General features: G+C 44.0%; 1 protein-coding gene across 3 annotated transcripts in view; it reads left to right on the top strand.

The window, feature by feature from the left end:
• The window catches only part of cux2b (cut-like homeobox 2b), an 80,141-nt gene that overhangs the window by 6,329 nt on the left and 47,366 nt on the right, over nt 1–26,446 (top strand). For all 3 annotated transcript variants that reach the window (XM_035639187.2, XM_035639186.2, XM_035639188.2), the window contains exon 2: nt 25,792–25,902. In XM_035639187.2, the coding sequence (XP_035495080.1) occupies nt 25,792–25,902 (111 nt within the window). The remainder of the gene's footprint in view (nt 1–25,791; nt 25,903–26,446) is intronic.

The raw sequence follows: 26,446 nt of genomic DNA, 5'->3' as shown, positions 1-26,446 counted from the left end.
AGGAGGATGGCTCCATGGTGCTGGGGCAGCCTCGTCTTCCCTCACAGTGAGGCAGGCGGAAGCATCAGGAGAAGAGAGGTAATGGCTCATCGGCATGGGTATAAAGCGGTGTCCTCTCTCCCTGCTGACAGCCGGTCCCCTGCCCAGCTAGTCCATATTGAGCTGCGTTTCTCCACCGTGGCCTTGGCTTTATTTGTTTTGACTGTCTGCCGCCACTGCAGACGTATTGAGCATCAGTCCTTTCTTGTTCATTTTACCAGGCTTACAATGAATCCCACAGCCCTGCCCCTCTTACTCTCTGTCACTCTCTCTCTCTCTCTCTCTCTCTTTCTCTCTCAGTCTAGCATGCCTTAGTGGTGTTTGGCAGGATTTCACTTGCTGTATTTCACTTCTCTGTTGTCCATTTCGACCTTCGCGGCATAAAAAAGCATGCCTCCCTCCCCCCTAATGTGCAAGTACTCGGCTTTTGTGTGTGTGTGCGCGTTCTGACGTCGGTTGTCATGTAGGGTGGGTTAGCATGGTGTGATGGCTGCTCCTGGGCCCGGCACACTCACGAGATCAATGCTTCACTAACCTTCTCCAGGTTGTCTTTGGGGATCCTAGCCGCTCTCATTATGTGCCACTGCTCAGAGTGTGTTTACCACACTGGAGGAATAGTAGTCTTGTGCATGCCACCCATTTGTTAGGCCCATTTGTCCTCATTTAAGTGGGAAGGCAGAAGACCCGGGAAAGACGGCTTCTTGATGGTCTTTCGGGTGTTAAAGCAGCATTTGTTACTACGAAGCATATGTGCTCTTATTTATCAAAATATTACAGAAGGTGTGTTATAGCAAAGGCAGATGGATCAAGCTTGTTGTGTTATCAGGTCTTGTCTTTGTGCAGCTGCTACCCCCACACAGTTAATTACTATCTTATTCATCCCCAACAATGGAAGGAGATAGAATAAATCTGAGCCGCGCACTCTCGCTTCTCCACCGTGGAAGGTGCAGACTGGGACCCTAAAGCAAGCGAGTGGCTTCAAGAGGTACAGTTTATCATTTTTAATGGAGAGGAACAGGAAGTGGAGAAGTGAAGCTGGGCTCCGTGATTTATACGCCGCCTCAGTTGGGGGGAGAACAGAGCAAGTCTGTCTCCCTGTCTGCACCTCTGGTTTGCAGCCGCTTCCGCTCAAATCATAACCTCTTCAGCACCACCAAAAATACACTTGCTCTTTGTCTGAGCTTCTTCAGGGAAATAACACAACAGGACAATTCGCCGATAAATATACGATTTTGGAATTTTTATGATTTAGTCATTTATTATCCATTATTAATGTCAGGATTTGTATATGCTAACACATGCAGTCTAATGACGTATTGTGGGTGTGTAGGAGGGACAGTATTAGCCCAAAATCAGAATGCATCTCTCCACTGCCTCTGGCCTTTCTCTTTATCTGCTTTTGTTGTTCCCTGAAAAGCCCAGTGATGTCATGCCTCTATTGTCACCTGTTCATTTACTTTCGTAGCGGAGGGCATCGGGGTATTGATTAGGGTTTGCAACTGTGTTAGCAGCTCTGCCGGTGTGTAATATAGGCCTTGAGGCTATTCTGTCTTTCCTTTCAGTCTCACGAGTGCTCTCCAGACCTTGTATTCTTAATTAAATATGCAACTTTTGATTGCAACAGTGTCACTATTTTTGCATTGAAGTGTAACAGAACACCCCCCCCTCCGCCCAGCTGAGAAAAAAAGGAGACATTTTATTGCAAAAAGAGAGAAAAAGAACAAAGACCTGAATTTAGTCTCTCCTTTTTCAATTTCCCTTGTTATCCTCCTGCTGCATTCCCCCTATAGTTTTTTTCCACCATTTTATTTTCCAGATGAATTTTATGATATTTTCCTCCATCTCTCCCCCTCCCTCTCTATCGTCGGCAGTTTTCCCCAGACAGGTTCCACAGTGTTTTAGAAGGGATGGATTTAATTGCTCTGTGGGGATTGGTTGGCTGTGCCGGGCTCGGCTGTTTAATTAGTGTACCCTGCCGGGATTGGTTTAATGCTTCATGATCTTGAAATTGTCTGATTGTTCAGCCCTCTGGGGACGCTCCCTGCCTACGTAGGCCAGCAGGTTTAGCTAAACATTGCTCCAGGCTTTCTTCTGCTGTATGCGTCAGGAGGAAGAGTGTGCCCCAGGAACCGAAATTTGGTATGGTGGGGTCAACCTGACGACAAACCAGGGGACATACATGGGAAGTGGACAGTCCTCGGGGTTCTCCTGAGTACTTGACTGCAGGATATCTGTGCAGACCTCACAGGAATGTTTATCCTTACAATATTTCATCTCAGCTTGATGCCATAAGGAAAATTATCCAGTTCACAATTAATACAGCACCAATATTTAGACTGTGATACAGGGTTTCTTTATGATAAGCAAGCATATGATTTTTAGCTGCAGCCAAGAAAAATAGTTTGCTTTGCATGCGGTTCTCTGCTTGGCCCACACATTTTCCACATTTTTACTTTGCCGTGTGAATGGATGTCTTGTAGTTTTGCAGGCGGGCCTCCTCCTCTTCAGCGTGCTTTTGCTGACTAGTTTTGAAAGTGGGAGGATCTTTGCTGCGATGAGGCCATCAGGATCCTCTCGTGTGGATCTCAGAATTATGTGCTTGGTCACCTTGAGTGAGGGGAGCTGGGGAAATTACATTTGTGTAAATGGGCTGTGGGTGTGTCTGCCCCCCCCCCCCCCCCATCTGTAGCCTTCTACAGGATGCCCTTGGTTTGGCTCAATCATGGCAGCGATGGTGACCTCAACAGTAAATGTGCTTGCCATCAGATCCTGGATAAGGGACGAGCATGTGTTGTGGTTGTGCAGTCCAGTACAGTACAGATAGTACCTATCGAAGGCTAAGCTCATTCCGCTTCATCAGACTTATCAAGCCCACTCACTCAAAGACATAAATCTCCAGTGGATGATAATAGGAACACCTTCCTCTGCCTCTCAGCCTGGACTTTATTATGTGTTTGTCCTCATAGTGAGTGATGCCTGAGTGTTCTGCTGCAACAATGATTACTTTTTGTCTGAGAGCTTTCTCCATTAGGAAATCCTCCAGGTAGATGCCAGGATCATGCATTCTGCTGTTGTTGACTGGATCATCTGTGCTGCACCCAGGGGGTCATTTTTTCTGTGCCTATGTTTACTACTGTGTTTACACCCTCACAGACACAGAGGATACGCACGTGATCGCCAAGGTGATAGACCACATGGCAACTGAGCTGCTCCCAAATGAGAGTCGCACCCTGAGCTTCATCCTCTGTCTCTCTGGGGAAGTTGCCCTGATTACTGAGTGACTTTGTGCAAGAGTTGAGAGCCCTCTCCAGCTGTTGGGGTTGTTTGTTCAATGATGATAAGGGGTTGTGTAATCAGAGTTGGGTTGTGTAGACAATATTTTAATCTCTCTATTATGAATGTTGCTCAGCTACTGTATACTGGTACATTTTATCCTTCTGTTTCTGCACTTCCTTTTCATTAATCTAAAGAAAAGGCGGACTACCTGAATATGATGTGATGTCGGGGTCTGGCCATAAATGTTGGTCCGGAGCTATTCATTGTGCTCTGTTATATTTAAAGGGGGAACCTCAGGTCAATTGCGTATCACACCCACAGTCAACAATGTTGCTCTTTAATAAATAAGTCCCAAGACTTATTATTGCAGGGCTGATTCTCCTTCAAAGATAAAAAAAATATTATTGCATCCCTGCCCCATCCCCCACCTCCTTTTGGGCAGGGTGTGAGTCCAGCCTCCGTCTAGACGTGCGGCATCATTAACCTGCCGCGACCTCACCCCCCTGATGAATTTGCTCTCACTTCCCCCGCAGCCTAGTGTTAGCTGCCCTTCTCCCGTCCACTGGGAACTGGGACTCCTCTGGACCGGCCATTAGAGCCACTAGCCTCTACTGGCAGGCATTAATAGGCCAAGTGGCCGGAGCCTCTTTCAGACTGCTGAATAATTCAAACCGTCTGGGCCACGTCTAGTCCCGGGGCACAGGGGGATGTGAACTGGGGAGTAGGGTGCAGGGGGCTGCATGGAGGTGCAGGGGTTAATAACGGGTCTGCCTCTCTATGTCGGCAGCTGCTCAGCCCTCTCCACCCCCCAGGAAAACGCACCCAACCCCACCCCACATATGAAAGAATCCTATTCAGTTGATTAGATTTTTTCAAAATGGATCAATTTTTAATCAGTGGAGCATCTGACTACGGTCAATACCATTGTCGCTGGGAAGACAGTTGCTGGACAGCCGTCTTTATTTACAGGAATGTTTGTTTTTTACTGTATGCAGATGGAGGGGCAGGAAACGGCTTGATCAGATCACTGCACCACTGCAGTCCTTGGCCTGTCCTGGCAGGGGTCTGGCCTCTCCATGTTTGTCTGCAACATCAACAACAAAGTCAAAATGTGGGTTTGTCCAAAGAGACTTCTCTTACCCATTCGCATCTGCATACGTAGTGTAGTGAGTAGGAGTGAGGAGCCGACAAACTAGCTGTAATACTGCCATCAAAATTTCATTGGGCTGTGGGGAGACCCTAACATGTTAAATAACGAGGAGCCATAAACTTAATGTTCAGAACCTCTCTGGAACTGCTGACGACGTCTAGTTATGACTTGATACGAAGGCAGAATTAGGAGGAGATAATCTCTCTTCAGTGTGCTCGTCATTTTTGCACATCTGGTTCTTGAATAGCCAGCCACCAAGTGAAGAACTTGTTCACAGTGGACCGCATTATTAATCTTTAAATTACAGCCGACATTTTTAAGATATATAAACACTGTGCTGTTATTTTTTTGGACAATATGGAGTAGCTCCTAAAACTTTAAAACTGTGCTGCAAAAAGAAAAACTTTGTATTCAAACCTATTCATTTCAACATGAATGCATGTAAAAATCAAATGCCTACATATACAAAACACTATAAATAAATAATAATGAAGAATAATAATGTTCATAAAATAGAATTACTCACACAGTGAACACAAATGTTGCGATACAGTGTAAAATCCATACTGTTCTGCCCTGATGGGGATAAATCGATTTATTATCATCAAAAAAACTCATCAAATAACATTACAATATGAACATACTTGTAAAGTTAATATATTACCATCTCCATGCTGCTTAAAAAATATTTTACCCAACTATAATTGACAGTGAAAGCTAAACTATCATATTTTTTTTTCAGCTAAACAGCTTCCGTCTGCACATGCATTGTAAAAATAACAATAATACTAGTAACTCAAAGCACATGTACATATTTGCTGGAGGGGTCGATTTTAAGATAACTATCATGGAGTTAGAGATATTGATTCCTAGTGCTGCATACATTTTGAATTTCACAGAAAGTAATTTAATATGAGTTTGGTCCTTGCTCCCAAGTATTTCGTTGTGTACAGGATGGGCTGAAATGTTTTAAAATTTGTATTTGTCACGTTTGTCATGTCAAAAATAGATTGGCTTAGCGCATATGAATTTTAGGCAGTACCAAAACTTTTTCCATACTCATGAGTCAATGGAGCATAAAGATGATACATGCAAAGTTGGAGATAGTTGTATCAACAGTAAATAGTTTTTCAGGAAATGAATGGTTTCCACTGAATGGTTCCACTGAACAAATTGATCAATTGCATATTGGAACGGTGAATGTAATATACACTGGCATGTTATGACATCCTATTTGCCTCAAAACATAATAACTTCAGCTTATTGCAATGACCCATTCATAACACATCCACATAATGTCACATACTGAGATATTTGCACATTGACCTATTGACATATTGATGTAGTGACATATTGACGTATTGGCATATTGGCGTATTGAGGTATTGATGAAATTGATGTATTGACATATTGGCGTATTGACCATTTTAAGTATTGGCATGCTAATAACTTATTGCTTTATTCTTGCATGCAACATGGTGACATTATTGTGACATAATGGCATGTTGGCATCATGCCTTACAGGCAGAATGGCATATTGACATATAGACATAATTACATGTTAGCATACTGTTGCCTAATTCCAGTGTAATTACGTTCCCTGGTCTGCTCTGATTAAGGGCAACCCCATGCAGTTTCGGTTAGACTGGTGGATATTCCTTGGTTCAATGGAAACATATTCTTAGTTCATATATTGTATGGAGAGTCCAGCATTTTGAAAAAGTATTTGATAAAATCAGTATTAATGAACATATTTTTTCAGTATAAAAAATATTTAATTGAAACAGATAAAATAATTGATTAAATTTTACTTTACAATGTCACACACACCACATCAATGAAATACATTACAATTATCTATTGGAGCTTAACTTTTGCTTTACATTTTTAGTGCTTCAGTTTCTGAGTGACAGTGGATGAAAAACTATAATGATAAAATAGGCTTTTACAATGATCAGACATGACAAAAAAAACTCTTCCTCCTTCTAATCTTCCCTCTTAAACATCAAACTTATGCAAAAAGACGCAATGCTTTCACTAAGGCGTTCTTATTTCTTGCTCACTAAAAGTGTTGAATCTCTTTGCTGCAGTGCCATTGGCATTGTTTTCTTTCTTTTGCTCTCTGATTATAGAACTGTATAAACTGGGCGAGATTTTGAATTCTTAGCTGATTGCGTGCCGCTAGCCATGCACATTCTCTGCTTTCCTCCCCAGACCTCTTTCTCCTGATAGCCTCCTTTTTTTCTGGTACAGAGGGATGCTGTGCACTCCATATACAGTTATGCTGAATAGGTGCTGATGTATGTTGAAAACAGTTATGCAGGTGCCTTGTCAAAATGTGCAGTGGATAGGCAGTAACACAATTCTGTTTAATATGCTATCAATCAGCCAGCGAATTCCCATTTGTACATAGAGTATTATGAGTCTACTCTTCCCCAGACTATCATGACAGTGGTGTTTAGCTGCTCTCATGTCCTCCAACAGTGTGTCCCTATTGTCTGTTTGTCTGTTTAATATGCAAAGGTGGTCATTCAGGGAGTCATTTTGGACCAGTGTAAACGAATCGGCAACAATGATTAGCTGGCGCTGCAGAGGAAGTGTCCATCATTGTGTTAGTGCATTTGGAGATCATCACTCCTCCCTCAGCTCATCTCACCGCTGCTCTCTCAGCTTTGTGGAGGATGCTCTCTGAAAAACACCCAAACAGCACCAGAGTAAATACGCTGTAAGTGGAGTTACTTAATGGGAGATTTTGCATGCTTAATTGCAAGTATGGATTGCAGGTCCATTAAAAGACATCAGTGTCGTGGAGTCCAGCATACAGTTTGACTATACCTGAGATTGATTGATCCATTGCCTTCCTGGCTTCTATCTGAGAGAAGTAATTAAAACAACGAGTGCAAAACAATTTTGGAGATGATTTGAAAAACAAGAAAGTAAAGTAAGCAAGGAGTATCCAGACAGGCCCGTTTCTGACGCTGGACCTTTTTGTTTGTTCAGCTTATGCAAGCATGCTTCAGGGTGGCACCGTAGACGTCCTGAGGGAAATATCAGGCTTATTTATTGGAGCCTTTTTAGCTCCAGCTCAATAGCAGAAGTCTGATGGCTGGGTTACAGAGGGACTATCTGGCAGAGAGGGAGGTGGAGGAGGAGCTGGACCTGGCGTCAGCCCCACTGACAAGCTCTTATTTACCGTCCAGATCTATGACTCATTTTATGTACCTAATCGTAAAGCACTAAGATTTATCGGAGGTAACGGGACAGTGGGGAATACCCCAGGAGACTGGCAGATTCAGCTCCCTCCTCGCCTGCTTCCCTGGCCAGGTTTCGGGTTCTCTCTACCTGGTCCAGCACACCATCACCTTCTGGGAAGAGGGGAGCGTTGCAGCCCAGATGATAAAGTCCATATTTCTGCCAGATATGGACAGCTGATAGCTCATCTAATAAAGAAGAGGCCCATAAAAATTGGATGGGCTAATGGATGACTCTGTAAGGATTAATAACAGCTTATTGGTCAGGTTCAGTGACCTCTTACAGAGCTAACAATGCAGTGGCCAACTGGGCTCAGCAATTGATGACCAAACCAAAAAATGAAGGTGGTGGGGGCAGGTAAATTAAATTGCTCTTATGGCTTTTGGTATCTTCGATATCCATCTCTGTAGCTTACCATATCCTTGTTTTTGAAGTGCAGTTGAATCTTGTTAGTTTATGCATAATGTATTAACTTCAGGGCGAAAAAATCCAAAGGTTGACATCCTCACTTACCATCATTTTTTTCCTCATGTCTGCCACTCCAGTAATGGCAAAGGGGGAAGCAAAAACAAGAAGGTATTATAATAGGGCCTTTGTTCTGACAGGAGTGCTCTCCGAGCCTGTTTTAAATTCCTGCTGAAAATTAAAATTAAACTTTCATTGTTGTGTATGCTGTTTAATCCAATAACGATCTGATGTAACAAACTGCCGTAATATCTCTCAGCATACTTAATCGGAGCGGACTTAGCCCTGTCACTTTATATTAACCTCTGCTGCAACAGGAGAAGAGCTTCACTAATCTGCCATTGTTGGGTTTGGCAGTCTGTAGCTAGTGTAAAACAGATTTGGCAGTCAGCACGAAAGTAAAGGCTTTATAATGACAGCAAGGCCTCTCTGCTATTTGAGCTAATAATGTCAAAATCTAATATTGCTGTGGCCCTTGAAATTAGATGGGAGGTGAATGGGTGGGAATAGTGGTGATGTAGAAAAGGATTCTTTTTGGGGGGGGGGGGTTCAGCCATCCAACCCCCTCTCATTATGTCACTCTCTTTTTAGACTGCATATTGGCAAACAATTGAATCCCTCATGAACTTTGAAATTCTCGGTGGATGGGTGTGCGTGTATATGTGTCCTCAAACTCATTGGCATGTTTGCCTTTTTTTCTATTTAAAAAAAGAGGCATAGTTGTCAGGAAGTTGTGTGAAAGTGTGCCATCCTAAAATCTGAAATTGTAGTCGGATGTTATTGTGTTAACAGGATTTTAGGCTCGCCAGGATGCATCTGAGCGAGGGACCCAAAGACTTTCAGCTGACCGAGTGACCTCACACTGCTCAGCAAAGCAGCATCTGCAGCGTCATCAAAGGACTCCTGTGTCTACCCCCCAACCCCACCCCCGTGAACGCAGCCTTGTAACTTAAAACAAAAATCTGATTGGTCGCTCTCTCAGTCTCCCCTCATCCCCTCCACAGTGGATGAGGTATCAGCCCGGGAGATAAAATAACAGTTATTTCTCATGCGCTATGCCATTTTGTCAGTTTGACTGTTCCACTTATTCAGTGTTTTGTGACTTGCTGAGCTTGAGGGGATGTGAGTGCCATTTCGCAGCCAGATCTGAGTTGTGTTGATTGAATTAGACAAAGTCGGAAGATAATTAAGAACCGCAAGGCGCTGCAAAACTGTCTGCTCCCAAACTGGTGAAAATGAGACGCTGCCACATCAATGAGCTAGCTGGCTGTGCTTGATGTCAGTGGTGGGTTATATCACTTGACACCCTTACCTCTTGGTGCTGGAGCCAGTTTCCTCCTCTTCCTTTAATGTTTCTCCAAATATGATTAATCACAAGCCGTAAAAACGTTACTTCTGACAGTTCACCGCGTTTGTACAGCTTTGTTTGTTTCTTTCATATTAGAAATATGATCCTCAGCTGCCAATTGTAGTTTATGATATAAACATCTCCAAAGAGGTGTGTCTAGGAGTCTTATGGAATCATAACATGGCCCAAAACATATTTTACTTTACTTCGGATATAGTAAGTCTGCAAGTGCTTTTGTATCTATATTTGAGTCTTTTACATATTTCCAGTGTCGACCTCCTGAAATACTTGAGTATATTGAAATAATTAGATTTTCCAGTCTTAATCACTGCTAAAATCTCTTTTTAACATCAGTGTTTTGTCTTAATTACAGTCAGATCTGCACATACATTTAAATCACTTCCCACTGCACCAAACACTGCTACTTGTCAGTACCTTCCAGCAGTTACTGAAGCATATATTTTTTGTTGTTGCTTTTTCGAGACACCATTTTTCAAGAAAGTCATTAATGAATGTGAGGGGGAGGGGTCAGACAGTCTGATAATGTGCCGGCATCTTGTGTGCATTCAGGCACTTCTCAACCTTTCTTTTTCTATTCCACCCATTTTATTTTTCACCCTATTTTATGGATGTTGGCCATGTTGGGTCTTCTCTGTCTTTTCCATTGCTGGATAGGTAATGTAGCTGTGAGGTTAATGTTGAGAATCGTATAGCTTAGGCACTATAAAATTGACACAGTGAGACTGAGAGAGAGGTATGTTTATGGTTGTGTCGAGCTATGGGTCTGCCTTTGTGTTTGTGTGAGCCTGAATGTGAAAAAGGGTTGGGATTGTTCAGGACCCCCAAAGGGGCTGGACTGTAGGCTACGAGGGTGGGAGCGCAGTGGAATATGGGGTGTCAAAGGCTAATTTTCAAAGCCACTCACGGGCGCACATCTCTCACTGTGAAGTGGCAAGCGTGGCAAGTGGCTTGCACGTTGTCATGGATACCAAAGCATGGGACCCCAGAGGATGGGGAGCGGGGGACGAATGGCTGCCCTGTCTATAGGATTCCTGTCAGCCCTTGCCTGATAGATGGCATTGACGGATCATTTGTCATACTGTAATTGTTCTCAGCAAACACAGAATACCCACTAGTATAAACAGTTGTGTGCCGCTGGGCTAATAAAGCGGGAAAATGGAAAGGGATTCACTGATCCACTGCCTCTTTCAGTTAAAGAGACAATGGCTCTGTTGTCCAGGCAAGGCGGCCTGATTAGAGCTGTGAGGGCTGAGAAAAAGCCAGGCTGAGAGAATAAAACAAGGCAATCATAAAGCAAACGGCAGTCACTTCTCTGTATCGATGTGGCTAGGCGGGGGTGAAGTCTGTGAGAAGTGTTGACAGCTGAGGGAACAACAGGAGTAGGTCTAGGAGTGATTCGTTTTCTCCCCCCTCTCTATTTGGCCGGGGAAACGGTGAGGGAGAATGCTTGTCCATGATAACAAATACAGCAAGTGCAGATGCATAGCTGGGACAAGGAGTTCTATCTGCCAGGCTCTGAGATAGCCAGGCGCCTGAGCTGGGTACAAATGACTCTGGGTACAAAGGTACTATTTGTTCACCCTTGTTTTGGTATGGGTCCTGTGTCTTTGCTATTACTATTGGGATTGACCTGGTGCCATCTCTCTGCTGGGAATGCTCTCTCTCCCCCCCGGCTTTGTCTATGCGTGCCTGTCGAGGTATGTACAGGACATGACCTGGGATTTCTAATGTGAGCTGGAGTTAGCTCAGCTGCTACTCCACTTTCCTCAGTTGTGATTCTGTGAAAAAAACATCCTTCAGGAGTTACAGATTAACGGCGATGGCAGAGAGCCAGGGCACCAGCTGGACACAACAGTTCACAACTGTCATCACAACACAAAGTTCAACATCAGTATTCCAAATCCTGGGATTGCGTCAAATTGGATCAAACTCATCAGGTGCCCACTCTTTGCCTCACTCATTGGCTCATTTGCTCATCTAGGGAGCATGTTTCTCTCTTGCCACTGGTCTGTAATGCAGTTGTAAGTGTTTTTATGCAGGAGGTGGTCGGTAGGTGTATGATGTGTTGTTGACTAAAGTGTGTTGGAGGGAGGACTGTGTCCTTGCAGCCTGTTGATGTTGTGTGCTGAAGCGAGCGGTCCTGGCACTCCTCGTGGAGCACTTCACCCCGCTCACTGTACCCTGACACACCGGGACGCCTGGAGCACTTTAGGCTGACCCGGCTACTCACCTTCTGCCTGATGGACAGATTAAAGGACCATTAAGCATAATTACTGATTCAGTTGGAGGGGCCAACTTATCCTGTCAGAAATGGTTACAAATTGCGGCAACTCTGCCCCCCTGTATGACTCTTAAATTCAGTATTTCATTAAATTTCTCTACTTTTTTACTTTGAACAACTTTGACAATGCAAATGTGTTTGTTAAGGAGAATTGGAAAGGCAATTAATGGGAATAAGACTGACTTGGGCTGGAGGAAAAAAAGGGAATTTTAGTATTTTGCTTTGTAATATTTCAGTTATTGTGAATCTGTGGCTCTAGGCCAATCTGTGTGAGCCTGATGGCTGTGAAGGGAATATGTGACAGGTAGTTGATGTGATCTGGAGTGGAGTGGTGTGAGTGTGTGGTCTGCTGCGCTGTCTGTCTGATTATGTAAAATGCGGTGAGGTGGTGTAACACTGGCTGCCTGTTGCAGTGGTTTGCCAGCTCCAGAGGGCCTGTTGCCAGTTTTACATGTGAACGTGAAGCAGTGCCTTGTAATGTTCCCCTCTCTGTATCCATAAGAATACCCACACTGCCGCCTTAGGGAAATCGGTCGATACCATCAACCCAGCTGGAGGCCCAGGCGGCAGACAGAGTTTTCCCATTTTTACATCAACGCTGATGTTTCTTATGAGATCTCCCTTTACTGTAACCTGTAACCTGCGCCCCCTCACTTCTTCATTTGGCCAATTATTACTCACATGGTGAGAACAAACAGTTTCCCTACTTAATAATTCACATCACTTTCATCTGATACTCAGTTACCAAGGGCAATTTAGTAGTTGAATAATTTTGTGAAAAATTCATTTATTATCGCTGTGTGTTATGAATCTGGAGAGACAGAGAGTGGAGTGGTGGAGGATTTAAAATTGCGTCTGTGGAGCGAGGGATCCAAGGGTAGGTAATGTGTTCTAATGTTCTCAGCCATATGCATTGTTTTCAGGGCTCATCGGTTTTACATCGATTCCCACTGAAGTGTTTAATTGCATCATGAATATGATCTAATTCTGTCCTTTTCACTGAAACTGGAGCACTCTCTGCAAATGATGTACGGCCTTGACAGCGCCACATCAGGATGTATTTTATATGGAATGTAAATTATAGTGTTAAATTAGCCTGGAAAGATAACTAGCTGGCACGGGGGGAATGGACTCAACAGTTTAATTTAGTGTCAAAAGGCTGTGAAGGGATAAATCACCTCTCTCTCCCCTCACCACTATTAGGCTTTAATCATTCTCCTTTTCTTGTAATATCACTTGTTTCTCACTGCTGCCAATAAGGAGCTCTTGAAATCTAAACTGCATTTCTTACAGCATCAGTTGACAATCTGATAGTTTGAGCACATTGAGGACAATGTTTGTCTCTGTCTAGCTTTTTTCATGAAATTCACTTTTTCATGAAATTCAGAATTGGAATTCTGGAGGTCTGCATTGTCTTTACCTTCAGCAGCTTCTTTTCTTTCATGGCAGTTCTGAGAAAGGAGAAAAATAGGTGAAGAAGTGTGAGGCTTAGTGTTAGCCATTAGGTAGGCTTTGGTTTATTTGAAGGACCTCTCCCCGTTTCCTGTCCTCAAGGCTGGAGTATTTGTCTGAGTGGCCTTGCCATTAACTGGAGTTACCCTCCATGTTCCTGATCGGCCTCTGTGCCCGGGAGAATCCCTCTCGCAACCTTGTCTATCTAGTACGATTGTGTCCTTGACAACAACTTGAAGAAACCACCATCTGGCTAAGATCTGGGGTTTGATGTGAGAACTCACTTGTCTTTGTGTTCCCAGAGTTCTCGCTGTGAATTGACATTCATTTTAATTCACCTCTCATTCGCTTGATGGAATGGCTGGATGGATGCAGGCTGAGAGGATCAGACCAGAAGACATCTTCAAGTGACTTAAATACCGGAGCAGCTTCATGGATATCTGGATAGTAACAGTAGTACACACCATCCTCTCACCACTGCACAGCCAGTGTACCTCCCTGCTCTTTGAATTCCTCCCACTGTACAGTAGGTACTGCTGATTTTGACAGCTCTCTGGAGAAAAGAGTCCTTAAATTATCAAGTGGGGTTGTAGTTGTTTTCCTTGTTGTTTTCATCTCTTAGGGGGGGTTAGGGTGAGTTTTGGGTGGAATTGGTATGTTAAATGAGCTATGGGAGGTCTGCTGACGTTTTTTCTTTTGAGTAGGGGGAGTTCAGTCAGACGAGAATTGCTGCGTTGGGCATTTGAGGCAGCTGTGTGAAGTCATTTTCCGGGAGTGCAAGCGGGAGAGAGGTGCGGATTAGGCAGCGCCTCTGAGCCGGAACAAGTCTGTCTGGGAAGGGATGAAGGCTACAAACCATAGATCTAATTCCCGCTCACGCTGCTAGACAGCAGAGACACTCTCACACAGCCAGTGTGAATTAGGCCCATTTGCTCCCCTCAGTCTGAAGCAAGCGAACACTGGAGCAGACAGGGAGAAGTTGACAGACTCCTCACATCCTGCCCTCTCTCCCCGACTCCCCTCACTCCCCGTTTCCAGCCCACCTCTAAAAACTGTCTCCAGCTCGTGCTCATTTTTTTATTGTTTGTTGTGCTGTAGGTCTTTATTATTGCTGACATTAACATGAACACAGTGCAAAAACAGGTTCCACTGTAATCCTGCGAGGAAGGGGGAAAGGGTATTCCACTGGCTGTGCAGAAAATGTTTGCACCTGTGGCCCCATTGATTGTGTGCTTGTAACTCCAATGCTCTGAAGTTCATGTCTCTTTAATGTGTGTAATGCTTTGCCTCAGGTCATGCGATTGCCCTGTGGTTATTGAAGGTTCAGAAGGGCTTGGGCAGTGGTGGATTAGCAGATATGCCGTCCACCATCTTCACCCATACTTACAAACATTAGCTTCCCCTCTCTGCTTCCATGTGCACCAACCCAAACCTAGTCCCTCTTGTCAGCACACACAAAAACCTGACCCCAGAGCCATGCAATGCAGGACTGAGATCAATGTGACTGACCCAGATACACTGAACCCCCCTATTTGTGATTGGACAAAGTTTGCTTATGGGTTGTGTAATGACAGTTGTGAAGCAGCTGGAGGGAAAGTTGAAATTCAGAGCTGAATTAACCTCTGAATGCTGTCAGTCATGTAACTTATGATGTCAAAGAGCCTGCTGGGTCTGTTGCACTTTCACCGAAAATATAAACAGGGCATCTCCCCTCAATTTCACCACTTTTCCACCACTTGTTTCAGAGAACCTCCAAAAATCAATCGGATTGCTTTAGTTATTAAGGCTGGTTTTAGAGCTCTGCTAGTTGCGAGGAAAAATGGAGATGTTGGTGTGTATGGGAAGGGGGGGGGGGGGGGGGGGGGGGCTCCTGTTCTCTCCCCGCTGTGCTTGTCTCTCCCATCACAGCCCTCTGCACTCTGCGTGCCCAGTAATGAGTTGTATTACATGCTCTGTGGTGGGCAGGTCTTGTGTTAGGAGGCTGTATTAAATTTTGTTCTTGTGCTGTGAATGGAGGGAAGGCTCTTTGTGTGTCTTTGAGAGGCACTGAATTGAAACGGTGTGCACCGAGTGAAGCTGATGAGGAGAGAGCGAGTCCTGGGAGGAACACGTGGATGCTTGGCAGCGAGACACTGTAGTGTGTTTGTGTGCACTTGTGCGTAGACACGTATCTAACAGTTCACTGCAGAAGGACTTCAAGGAAGTGTGCAGCTGGATCTGAGTTGAATTAGCCTTAGTTATTCGGCTTACTTATCCCACTCCTCCAAACGGCCTGCCAAGAGATGGTGTGTATTACATGAATGAAAATCTACTCTAGTCTCCTCATTCATCATTGAGCCTCTCATTGTGACCCTTCATAAGGACTGGTGAAGGTCTTAGCTATGGACTAAGTGATTTTATGAGCAGCATCTTGGGGCTCAGGTCTTATTCCTTTTTGTAGGAATGCATTTTCTACTTAGATGGCAACAAACTGCATTTGCACTTAAAACATATTCTGTAATCTTCTGTTATTTTACATACAAATTGCATCCTGGGCGATGCATTCATCATTGCTCATATCCAGCCCACTCTTAAATGAAAAATGTATCTGAGATGAATAATGGATCCCTCCATAGTATAATTTTGTGCTTCTTGAATATAGTGGGGAGTTTCTCCTCTGCCTTAACCCCCCCTGCCTGGATGATGTTTTAGAGGAGGGAGATATGAAGAAAAATTACTTTTTTACAATGGTTATTGTTTACCTGAGAATTTTCATAATATGAAGCCTCTTCAACACACAGTATGTGCAGTGTCAAAAAAGTAAACTGCCATTGGGAATCATGATGCAGCGACTTCAGGACACTGCACATTTGAATGGCAATCAATCATGATCATGTACCGTACCTTGTAGCATCTTATGAATTTAGTCGATAGGGTTAGGGTTTATAAGTAGCTAGTGTACAGTGGGACTTGCGTTGTGGCAGTGTTGTGGCATTCCTCTGAGGTCTATGGGTGGGCAGCCTTGTATGAAGCCAGGAGAATTGAGGTTGAGTAGCCGAGCCCTCTGTCTTTATCTCTAATTACATGGTAGGACTTGGGGAGATTGGGCAGAACTTTAAAGCCCCCACAGATAGCTCGGTGCCCCCCCGCCCCCCGACTGTAGCACAGCGGGGTCTGAGGGTGTGAAGCAGAACCGCATCTGGTGGGGCTCTAATCCCACCAAAGACATTCTCCCTGGGGAGCCCACGGTGTTCTCTACTCTCCACGGAAGCTCTGCAGTCTGCCACATTCCTACCCGCCGCTGGGGGAGAAGCACACCAAGGCTCCGGCAGCCCACTCTGTCGTGCTCTACTTGCTCCTGTCGGTTTTTTGTCGTCCCCAAAGTTTCCCAGCCTGTCCTGGGAGATTTCCTGTCACAGAGTTGCAGATGGGAAGTGTTGGACCGAAGCAGCTGGTGTCATAATGTGGATTGGAATTCACAGTTGGGATAAAATATGAAACAAATATGTCATTATACATATGTTTTCCACAGTTTGTTCATCCAGCTGTTTCTTTGCTCCCCCCCCCCCCCCCCCCATATAAACCTGGGTAGGGTTAACTGATATTAATGCATGATTTGTCCTTTTGTGGCTGCTTTTCCTCAGGGCGGCTTCAGTCACTTTATATACATCATCGTCTGTAGCCGTGACTTCACTGTGCTGGATCACTCACAAGAGTTCATAAGTGTATTCTTCAATTTGATGTTTACACTTTGTTGTTGTGATCATATGAGGCAACACTATCAAAGGCGAGCACAGAACGCACTTCACTACAAATGAAAAAGGCAGAATGATTCCCAGTCAGTTAAGTGTCCTTTGATTCCTTTGCAAGTTTAATCTGCAGAAATCGATAACAGGATGCATGTTGGGCTTGGGAGTCAACAGCAGCAGTTTTTGATGGGTAAACGGACAACCAAATGGATGATGTGAGGGAGCATTCATCTTTCTTTGCTAAATTGGGCCGCAAGGTCCTGACTAATTGATTGATTGCATGATTTGCTGATACAATCAAAGACTGGCCTGATTTATGGCGATAAATCAATTGATTAATAAAGTTTTCTCTGCTAGGGTTGGACCGTTGTGGTGGTGGGGGGAGACACACCTCCAAGTTGCACATCCGTCTTGGTGCCATCAGCCTTGTTGGTTTAGTGTGGTGATAAGAAAGGCCTGGATCCCTCAACTGACATTTACAAAGAGCCGGCTTGCTATGACCCGCTCCCTAGATTAACCTCCACTTGTTCTCATAAGCACCACTGATATTAAAAGATGTGGAGCAGCAGCGGTCGGTGGAAAAAATGAAGTGTGACTCTTTTCACCGTTTGCATAAATCATTAGGGGGGAACAACAAAAATCAATTGCACATTCCAGAATAAATAAAAACAAATATCTTGAGCAGCGTAATGCTCGGGCCTCTTGTTGACTCTTTCCAGATTACATTTAGTTGGGTGTTTAAATGCTGATTTACAGCAAGATGGAGTCCATTCCCTGCACTCGCCTGCCTGTCTGCCTGCCTGTTCAGAATATGAAATGGAAGTTAAACACTGAATCTCCAGTGTGGGGAGGAGGGCTCTGGACGTGTGGGCAGTGTAGCATCAAATAGATTGTGTTTCCTCCCGTGTAAACGCCTAATGTGTGCCGAGTGCTCTGACACAGATGAATGTAAGGAATTTGCTGTAAAGACTTTACAGCCCTTTTGAGAGACATGGCTGGGAACTGGTAGTGTGGAACCTGCTCCACGCCCCCCTGACCACATGTCCACACACACACACACACACACACACACACACACACACACACACACACACACACACACACGCTTGCACAAGTGCTTACACATGCACACATGTCAAGGCACACAGCCCTCCAAGGAGAGCAGCTACATCAAACTGGTAAGGCTGGGCGGACATCAGGGATGCTTTTTATTTGCTTTGGGTCAGAAATGGCGGCCCTGATGAGGTGATGAGAATTATCTTGCAGACCTGCTCCACATTGTGTGCTATGTTATGGCAGATCCTTGTGGTTTACTTGACCTGGCTTATCATTTAATATGTGAGAACTAACTTCTTCTGCAGAACAGCACAAATTGTAAAAATGATTCATGTATAAACTGCCCTTTCAAGTGGTTGCTCCCATTCTGTGGACCACCAGATCTTTAAGCCTTTGTGACGGCGCTCAAAGCTCTCAGCTGCTTGTTGTCAGCGCCGGTTTTATTCCCAATCTCACCGCTCTATTTAGATCCATTTATTTTTGGTTCAAATGCTGTAAAATGAAAGTGCGATGCAGAGAAGGAGGGTAAAGGAGTGTTCCCTCTCTCTCAGACAGGTGGCCCTGGTTCATGTCGCCTGGCCCCAGGGGCCCCGCTAACTGAGTCTGAGCGAGAGGAGGGACCTGTCTCTCAGTGCTACACAGGTGGTGTGAAACACAGGCATCTCTCCACACCTGAAATATTCAGAATCTTCCAGCAGCGTGGCTTTGATCTTGGTGCATTCGACATGGGAAAACGGAGAGAGTAGGGGGGAGAAAATAACAAAAACAAGAGGAAGAGCAGCACACCTGAGAGTGAACAGATTGACATTTCTTAAGAGAGAATAAACAATCGCAGGTTAGCTGTGTTGCACCGCTTCAACTCGTCGTTTCAGGTGAAAGTGGGCCATCGCTGTGATGGCTGCATCTGTGGAGCCTCTCCCACTAACTGACCTCAATGGTGAAGCTTCACAGAAACGAGTCCCCCCACAGTGCACCCTTCTTTTCCCGCTTTGAAAGAAACACAAAAACAAACCTTGTCCCCAATTTGATTGTTCAAGTTGTCACCGCTCTCCTAATTCACTCTGCGTCCCCCTCAAAAAAACAACAACTTTAGAGCATTGGCTGTTTGTTTTTGTCTTTTTTTTGCTATTGTGAAACCTCCCTATTGCTCCTCCATATTCACATTTCAATTTGAGTCGATCATTTGACCAACTGAGGTTATCAACTCTCAGGTTTCAACCCAATAGTCTGCTAATGAATCATAGGAATGTGTAATTAGTCACCCTGCATGTACCACACAATGAAAATAGACACCCTGATTGCAACCACAGAGTTTGAAAGGAGCAGAACAATGGTTGGCCTTAATGATGATAAATAAGGTGTTGTAATTGGCCTTCGTTTGGAGCATTCAGTCATGGATTGCAATTTGAAGTTTCTAATTGGAGGACATTTAAAGTTATTCATTGGATTTGGAGAGGATACAGGAATATGTGAAAGGGCTGTAATAAGAGGTTTTCATGATACCTCTTGATACTATTTTGAACAAGACTTGGCAATAAATAGAATTAGAGCCTCCCTGATCATACTAAGTTGTGTTACCAATGTATCAGTGAGGAATAGGAAATGTGCCTGTGCCTGTGTGTCCAAGTGTGAATGTTGGAATTACAGAGAGAGAAGTGTTGACAAGTAGGCTGTGCTCTGGTGCATCAGGCGCCAAAAACTCTCTAAATGAAGCAGGGTATGACGAATAATGGCTGACAACACCAGTCACACCTTTTGCTGATGGTTGTAATGCTCACACGCTTCTCCTTCCTTTTGTAAGATTTAGCATGCTGTTTGAAGACAGCCTGACTGACTGGGGATTAATTATTTTGGATGATTTATCAGACTTACCAGTCCAGAGTTTAGAGAGGTGTCAAAATGAAATGTGATTTTCCTCGTTGGTAAGTCCTCACAATCTATACACTACCTACAGATTTGTGCATGGTGCAGTCAGTACTGCTGCTGCAGAGAAAACGTTTGCTCTCCAAGATTCGTTTTTTTTCAAACATTCTTTTAATTGTTGCTTTTTGTGTTGAAAATTATGAGATTTTTTTAGCTTTTCAAGCCCATAAACATCATGAAAATAACCACTCTTTGGTTGAATTGATTGCAAACAATGGACACATGCAACCACTGACAGTGTGTTGCACGTAGATTCTGCGTAAGTATCAAGGAATATATCTGACATTTACAGAAATGCACTTATTTGTTGTCTTCCCTGACAGGGAGATGAGAAAAATGATACCACTACTATCTGTTTTATATAAATCTACAGCCAGTAGATAATTAGCTTAGGCATAAGCATTAGCCCAGCTCTCACTGTGTTTTTGAGCTTTAGAGATGCTGCTACGCACCAACTCAAAAAGGTTGAGGACCAATACTTTTTAAGTGCCATGCAAAGTGTTTTTGCAGGGATTGTGTCTTCCCCCAATTCTTAACAAAAAAAGGTAAAAATGTTAAAAAGGTTCCCTGAAAATGTATCTTAAAAAAACCTATGAGTTTTGAATTTACACACCTATATCCATATTTTGGTGCTGGCTAACACCTGGCAACTTACCCTTTCTTAGGTTAACTCCATCATCTGGCACAGGTTAAAACAAACTCTTATAGGCAAATAGTGTGTGATCCAGGTGTCGTGTTGTGGTCTAACAGCAATTTGATGGTGATGTGAATTGCTGTAGTTAAGCTGATTTGAGAGTAAAAGTGAAGTGAAGTGAATTTGTTGGTGGGAGACAGATGGAGGGAGATGCCAGGTGATAGCATCCCCACCCCCCCACCCCAACCAGGGTTCCCTGTCAGTGGCGTTGCGCTCAGCTCACGTTGGTGAGAGAGGGCATGGAGGTCATAGGCTCCACACACACACACACAGACACACACACACACACACACACGCATACACCAAGCCTGCCTGTTCTGGCCTTAACTGATGCACAGCCCAAAGCAGCCTAGATAAGAGCTCGTTTGGACTCTTCCCCCCACCACCGTCCTATTCCAGTGATAATGTTGAGGCCAGACTAGACTGCAGTGATTGGGGCCATTGATTGTGGGGATTTGATTTATTGATCAGCACATACACCCCCCCCCCCCAAATATGGCGTCTGACATGCGGGGCTAATCTGAGGAAGCTATGGACAATCTTTTGCCTCAGAGAGAATGGGAGGCGATAAGGAATGTATGAAAGGAAACTACACTTATTTTAATCACACGCTGGTCCCTGCTCTGCCATGCTGCAGCCCCCATGCGCAGATGTCAGTACACATGTCTCTCTGTGTAAGCGTGTGTGCCCAGTCGCTCTTTTGTGCGAGACCTTGCGTGCAAGTGTATGTGTGTGTGTTTTTTTTTTTTTTTTGCGTCGGTGTGCGAATGCGGGTGGGGGTTGTGAGGCAGTACAGTCACCAGGCAGAACAGAGTGGATCTATAAATTGATGGAATTCAAAGCCTCCAGCATCGATTACCATTATAACAAACAGCAGCACACAGAATGTCTGATTATTTTTAGACAAAGATTCTGTGCTCTCAGCAGCAATTCTGCTGATGCTGTCACACTTTCCGACATCTGCCTATGATTGCAATTAGATGGGATACAAAAAGAAAAATAATACCCCATCTACATTTTCCCTTCTCTCCTCCTCCTCCCTATTTTTTCCTCTTTAATTTGTGCCGCCCAAGCCCAGTGCACACACAATAGTGATTTTGACTCAGTCTACCTCATTGCAGTACCTTGCTAGGTTTTTTCCACAGTTGTCAACATTTTCCACCATGGGTTGTCTTTGTGAAAGCCTAGAAAATAGCTTACCACTACAGATGTAATCAAGACGAGCTAGGTTTAATGAATCAAAGTCAAATCTACCCCAGTACAATACATTAGTGAGTCCTGCATTTTACCTACAAAATTCACTCTTGCACAGATTGTTACAGTACATCTTTCTTCTCCCATTTTTGTCGAGAGCAAATTTTGCTCTGCAAATGTTTGACTGGATATGATTATTAGATTTCATACGTTGTGTTTCCTACCTTTACCTAAAATAGACACAACTTGCCCCCCTCCCCCCCGGGTTTCTCTCCACTCCTTTTCCTACCCCCTTTATCCGTCACCCAACAGATCCTAGAGGAATCACACCATGAACTGAGACCTCTTAACAATATCAATGGTATAAATGGCTGCCTGTCTGATCATGTGCTGGCTCCACTGATCGGGCCCCTCTGTGTCAGAAGCGCAGGGGCTACATTTGTAAGTCAAAGGACATGTGAGTCGTGGTTACATGTTATTTTTTTTGTTGTTGTTGTTGTTGTTCAGCAGTACATTGAGCTTCAAGTCAATTTACTGACTACCAATTGGCTGCAGGTCTATCCTGTTGAAGCCAATAAGCTTCATGTTTCTTGGTCTTTGTTTTTCAGTCACAAGTCCCCAAGATTGCTTTCCCCTAACAGATTGACTTGAGCAGGCCGGGACTGGTTCCATGTTTAAAATCCCTCTTTCCTGCCCCTCCAGCGCCAATGACAGCTCCACCCTCCCCAGGGGAAACTCATCAATTATGGCTGGATGTTTGACTGGCAGAGGCTTAATGACAGGAGCCCTGTATTGACCCGGCTGCCACACACTGAAAATTTGGTCCCAACCGTCCTTTTTAAAACCTGTCCAATTATTACCGAGATGCTCCTTTTGGAACAGCGTGTTCAACGTCCCCCGTTTTAAGTGTTCAAGACATCGGAAGCAACATGTTCATGCAAATGATGTCATGAAGGATGAAGATAAACACAATGGAAAGTGAATTTTATCAGGGATCTTGAGGGTGCCCTGGTTGTAGGTTGAAATGGATCCTGCTGACTAGGAAGCAGAGAAAATAAAAATCTGTTTTAGTGTCTTTTGTTTCGTTAGATAGCATTGCGAAAACACTACATTGCGGAGTTCCTCCCATCATCAATCTGAACAAGACAACCAAAGTAGCAAACAGTCTGTTCTGCCCCACTTCCTTCCAGAAAGACCAACAGTAGTTTTCATTTGATGGGCTGTTGCCCAGGCTTCCCTCCCTCATAATGGTCTAGGAACTGTGGGGGTGCTTTCAAAATAACCATGCCATTATGATTGCACTGTTTGGTTCTCATAAAGCTTGAGTATTCACCATTCTCATCAACTGAGCTGCATTAAGAAGTGAACCCAGCTCTGCACTGAGGCCACAGAGGCACTGGCAAACTTAGAATCACTATACTGTTATATCTTAAGTACTTATAAAATCCACTCAGTCACTTCTGGAGGAATTTTCTCTTGGCAAGATTAGCTGGTCTGGGGTCATTTGAATCTAGTGGAGGTTGGCTGGCTTCTGAAAGCCCTCTCTCTAATCTCCAGGAAGGCTCATCCCAAACGGACTGTAAGACCTTACAGGAATTTATAAAGTCCTGTTGCCTTATCCTGTACTGCCGTGGCTTTTTCCAGTGACAGTACGATTCCCCAGGAATGACACGTTTCGCGCTTACCAAATGTATCCTCAACATTTGGATACTTTTAAGTGTTGAACTTTAGATTTTGGAAATGTATTTCCTTTCTTTGTTACAATTATTGCTCCTGCTACTGACGTTTTAATTTTCAAATTTATTGACAATTGCATCTTAAATTTAACTAACTTTAATGTTGCTTGTATACGCACAATTAATTAGGTGATATTGTTTACATTTTTAAATTTGTATATTCAGTACAGCAGGGTAGGACTGTGAAAATGAAATGTTAAACAGCTTTTCCATTTTCCATATTTTGATATGGTCATAATATTACCATGTTAACATGTGAAAATGCAGACGCTAGTATTACATTCATCATTGAAATTTTTACTGAAATTACACATATATACATATCTGGAAAACTATAATGCTGTTGGGACAGAATTACATTATCATTTTCAAGTTTATATTGTAATTTTAATATAGTCCTCCATAGGTTTCCATACACAGTACAGGTTAGTTTTAGTTGCCCCAAATTTGAGTAAATATGAATTATTGTAATGCCAGATCAGAAATCGTGCATATAGATCATTTTTGAAAAGGTCAAATGTGTTTTAGACGCTACTGATGATGTCAGATCTAAAAAAAAAAAGCACATATATAGTTTTGGATGGCAATGATAAATGATTTGTTGTGTTGTTTAGTGGATTTGTTGGCAATGTGTGTTTTTGCTGAACTTTTGGTAATTCTTTACTGCTGGCAGAAATATATTACTTGGCTAATACAGAGTCAACCTTGTCACAATTAAATGCCCACAAGGCTTACAGGCAGTGGCATCAAACCTTTTCCGCCGACGTTTCTTTGCTCACGGACACATTGGCAAGTTATAATTTTTTAGTGCAGCACCTCGGCTTACAGCTATGCATCTCACGTCAAACTGTACACTCAGTCCTACTTAAGCCTTCTTCTGACTTGTCAGTCCAGGGACTTGAACCAGCAGCCCTTCAATTAACTGCCTTCTTCCGACCGACAGGCCGACAACATCTCACGAGGCTACCGCTGTTGAAGTTTCACCCTGCCATTTTCTCCCTTTTTTTTCTTTTTCTTTGTGTGATGATTTATTAAATTGCCTTTAAGTAAGACTGCAGATTAATTAAAGCACAGTCAATTTAATTTCCCGATGTCATACATAAATTCGCAGTGGTAATTGAATCGCCTTCTCCACTTTTATATTGTAACCCAGCAGTTCCAAGCAGAGACCCTCATCAATTACCGAGAGCTTCAGTCAAAACAAAGAGGAGGTGAATGTACAGTTGTCTTTTACTGCACTGCTCAGTACAGGGGAGAAGAGTTTGAATCTGTTTTCCTTTTTTTTCTCTGTTTGCTGAAAGAGCCGGGAATTGGATGACTGATCGATAATATCGGATTTGCGGATGGCATGCGGTGCAGCTGAGTCCAGCATGAATGCAAGGTTCTGATGAAGGGCCTGCTGCACAGACAGTTCTGAATAGTGGATCAGACATGTTGCCGGGGTGGAGCTCTCATTTCGCATAACACAAACATGTAAACAACCAATGTGCGGAGACATTAATGGAATAGCGATCCGGGGGCTGTTGTTGTAGCAAAAGGGTAATTTGGTTAAAGCTATGGAGGCTGCTGTCATGTATTGAAAATCTGTGTGGGATCAATATAAAGATTGGTGCAGGCGATGGAGGAGAGATTGAAAAGAATCTGAAAATAGATCTGACCTGTGGTAATTACAAGAGCAGGCGAGGTGTGTGTATGTTTGAATCGGCTCTTGGCAGGGCTTATAGAACAGCCCTTCATTTCAGGAGGAAGCTTATTTGTTTGTAAGGGTGTTTGTCAGGTTATTGGGTCTCTACACATGACCCAACACCCCCCCTACCTCTCTCACTCACCCACTCCCTCTCGCTTTCTACTCCCTCCCACTTGCCCCACTCCCTCACTGGCGCTCTATAGCCGTTGCAAGCGTATTGATTATTTCAAATACTGATTATCTAAAAGGCCGTCTGCTACTGTAGGCATTGGATTTATTTTGGCTTAATTATTTATGGGCCAGGGCTTGCTGTAAGTATTGCTGCTGTGAGATCATGAAGGATTACATTGTTAATATTCAGCAGTGTATTTTTATTTATGTACACGCTAAGCTTTACTGGACGAGCGTTGGCAGGCTGGCTCCCTGAAGTGCCGTCTTCCTCCACCCGCTACCTCTCACCGCTTCTGTCTCTTCTTTGTGTGTTAACAGAGGGAGCTAAACTCTGTAGCATCTGAGCTGGCGGGCCGACAAGAGGAGAGTGAACATTCCCACAAGCACCTGGTAGAGCTGAGCAGGGAGTTCAAGAGAAATGTCCCTGAGGTGAGTCTAGCACCCCCCCCCCCCCCCCCCCCCCCCCACACACACACACACACACACACATTTTCTAATAGCTTCATGTGCCGTTTTCCGCATCTTCACCTCGGCAGGTACTGCATCACCACTGCTGCTCAAGCCCCCGCATATACCTTTTGTACAGGGAATTTTTTTATTTCTCTCTGTAAAATCTGCATTAGTATATATTAATGCAGCACAACACTTGAGAGAAGCCAGGGTTAGCCTCCCTGCTCCCTCCTTCCCTTCCAGTGGCTCAGTTAATATTTAAATACTGAGGCCTTGCAGTAACGCTAGCCTCTGCCTGGGTGGGGTGAGAGTCCAGGAGGCTCATTTGCAAAATGGTAAGCACCGTTTTGCTGCTAACTTTCAACTCCACTGGTGAAGCGCCACTTCATGAAAAAGTTGTCATGGGGTCAGGCTTGGCAGTGACTTTCTCCAAATGTTCTGTGATGTAACAGGGAACAGGTGTCTGTCTAAATCTGAAAGGAACAGGACTACACAGAATCTGATGAATGCTCAGAGAGCTACA

The sequence above is a fragment of the Scophthalmus maximus genome, chromosome 3 (assembly GCF_022379125.1).
Source record: "Scophthalmus maximus strain ysfricsl-2021 chromosome 3, ASM2237912v1, whole genome shotgun sequence".
NCBI lineage: Eukaryota > Metazoa > Chordata > Actinopteri > Pleuronectiformes > Scophthalmidae > Scophthalmus > Scophthalmus maximus.
The sequence above is the reverse complement of the archived record's forward strand: the minus strand, read 5'-3'. Positions and strand labels throughout refer to the sequence as shown.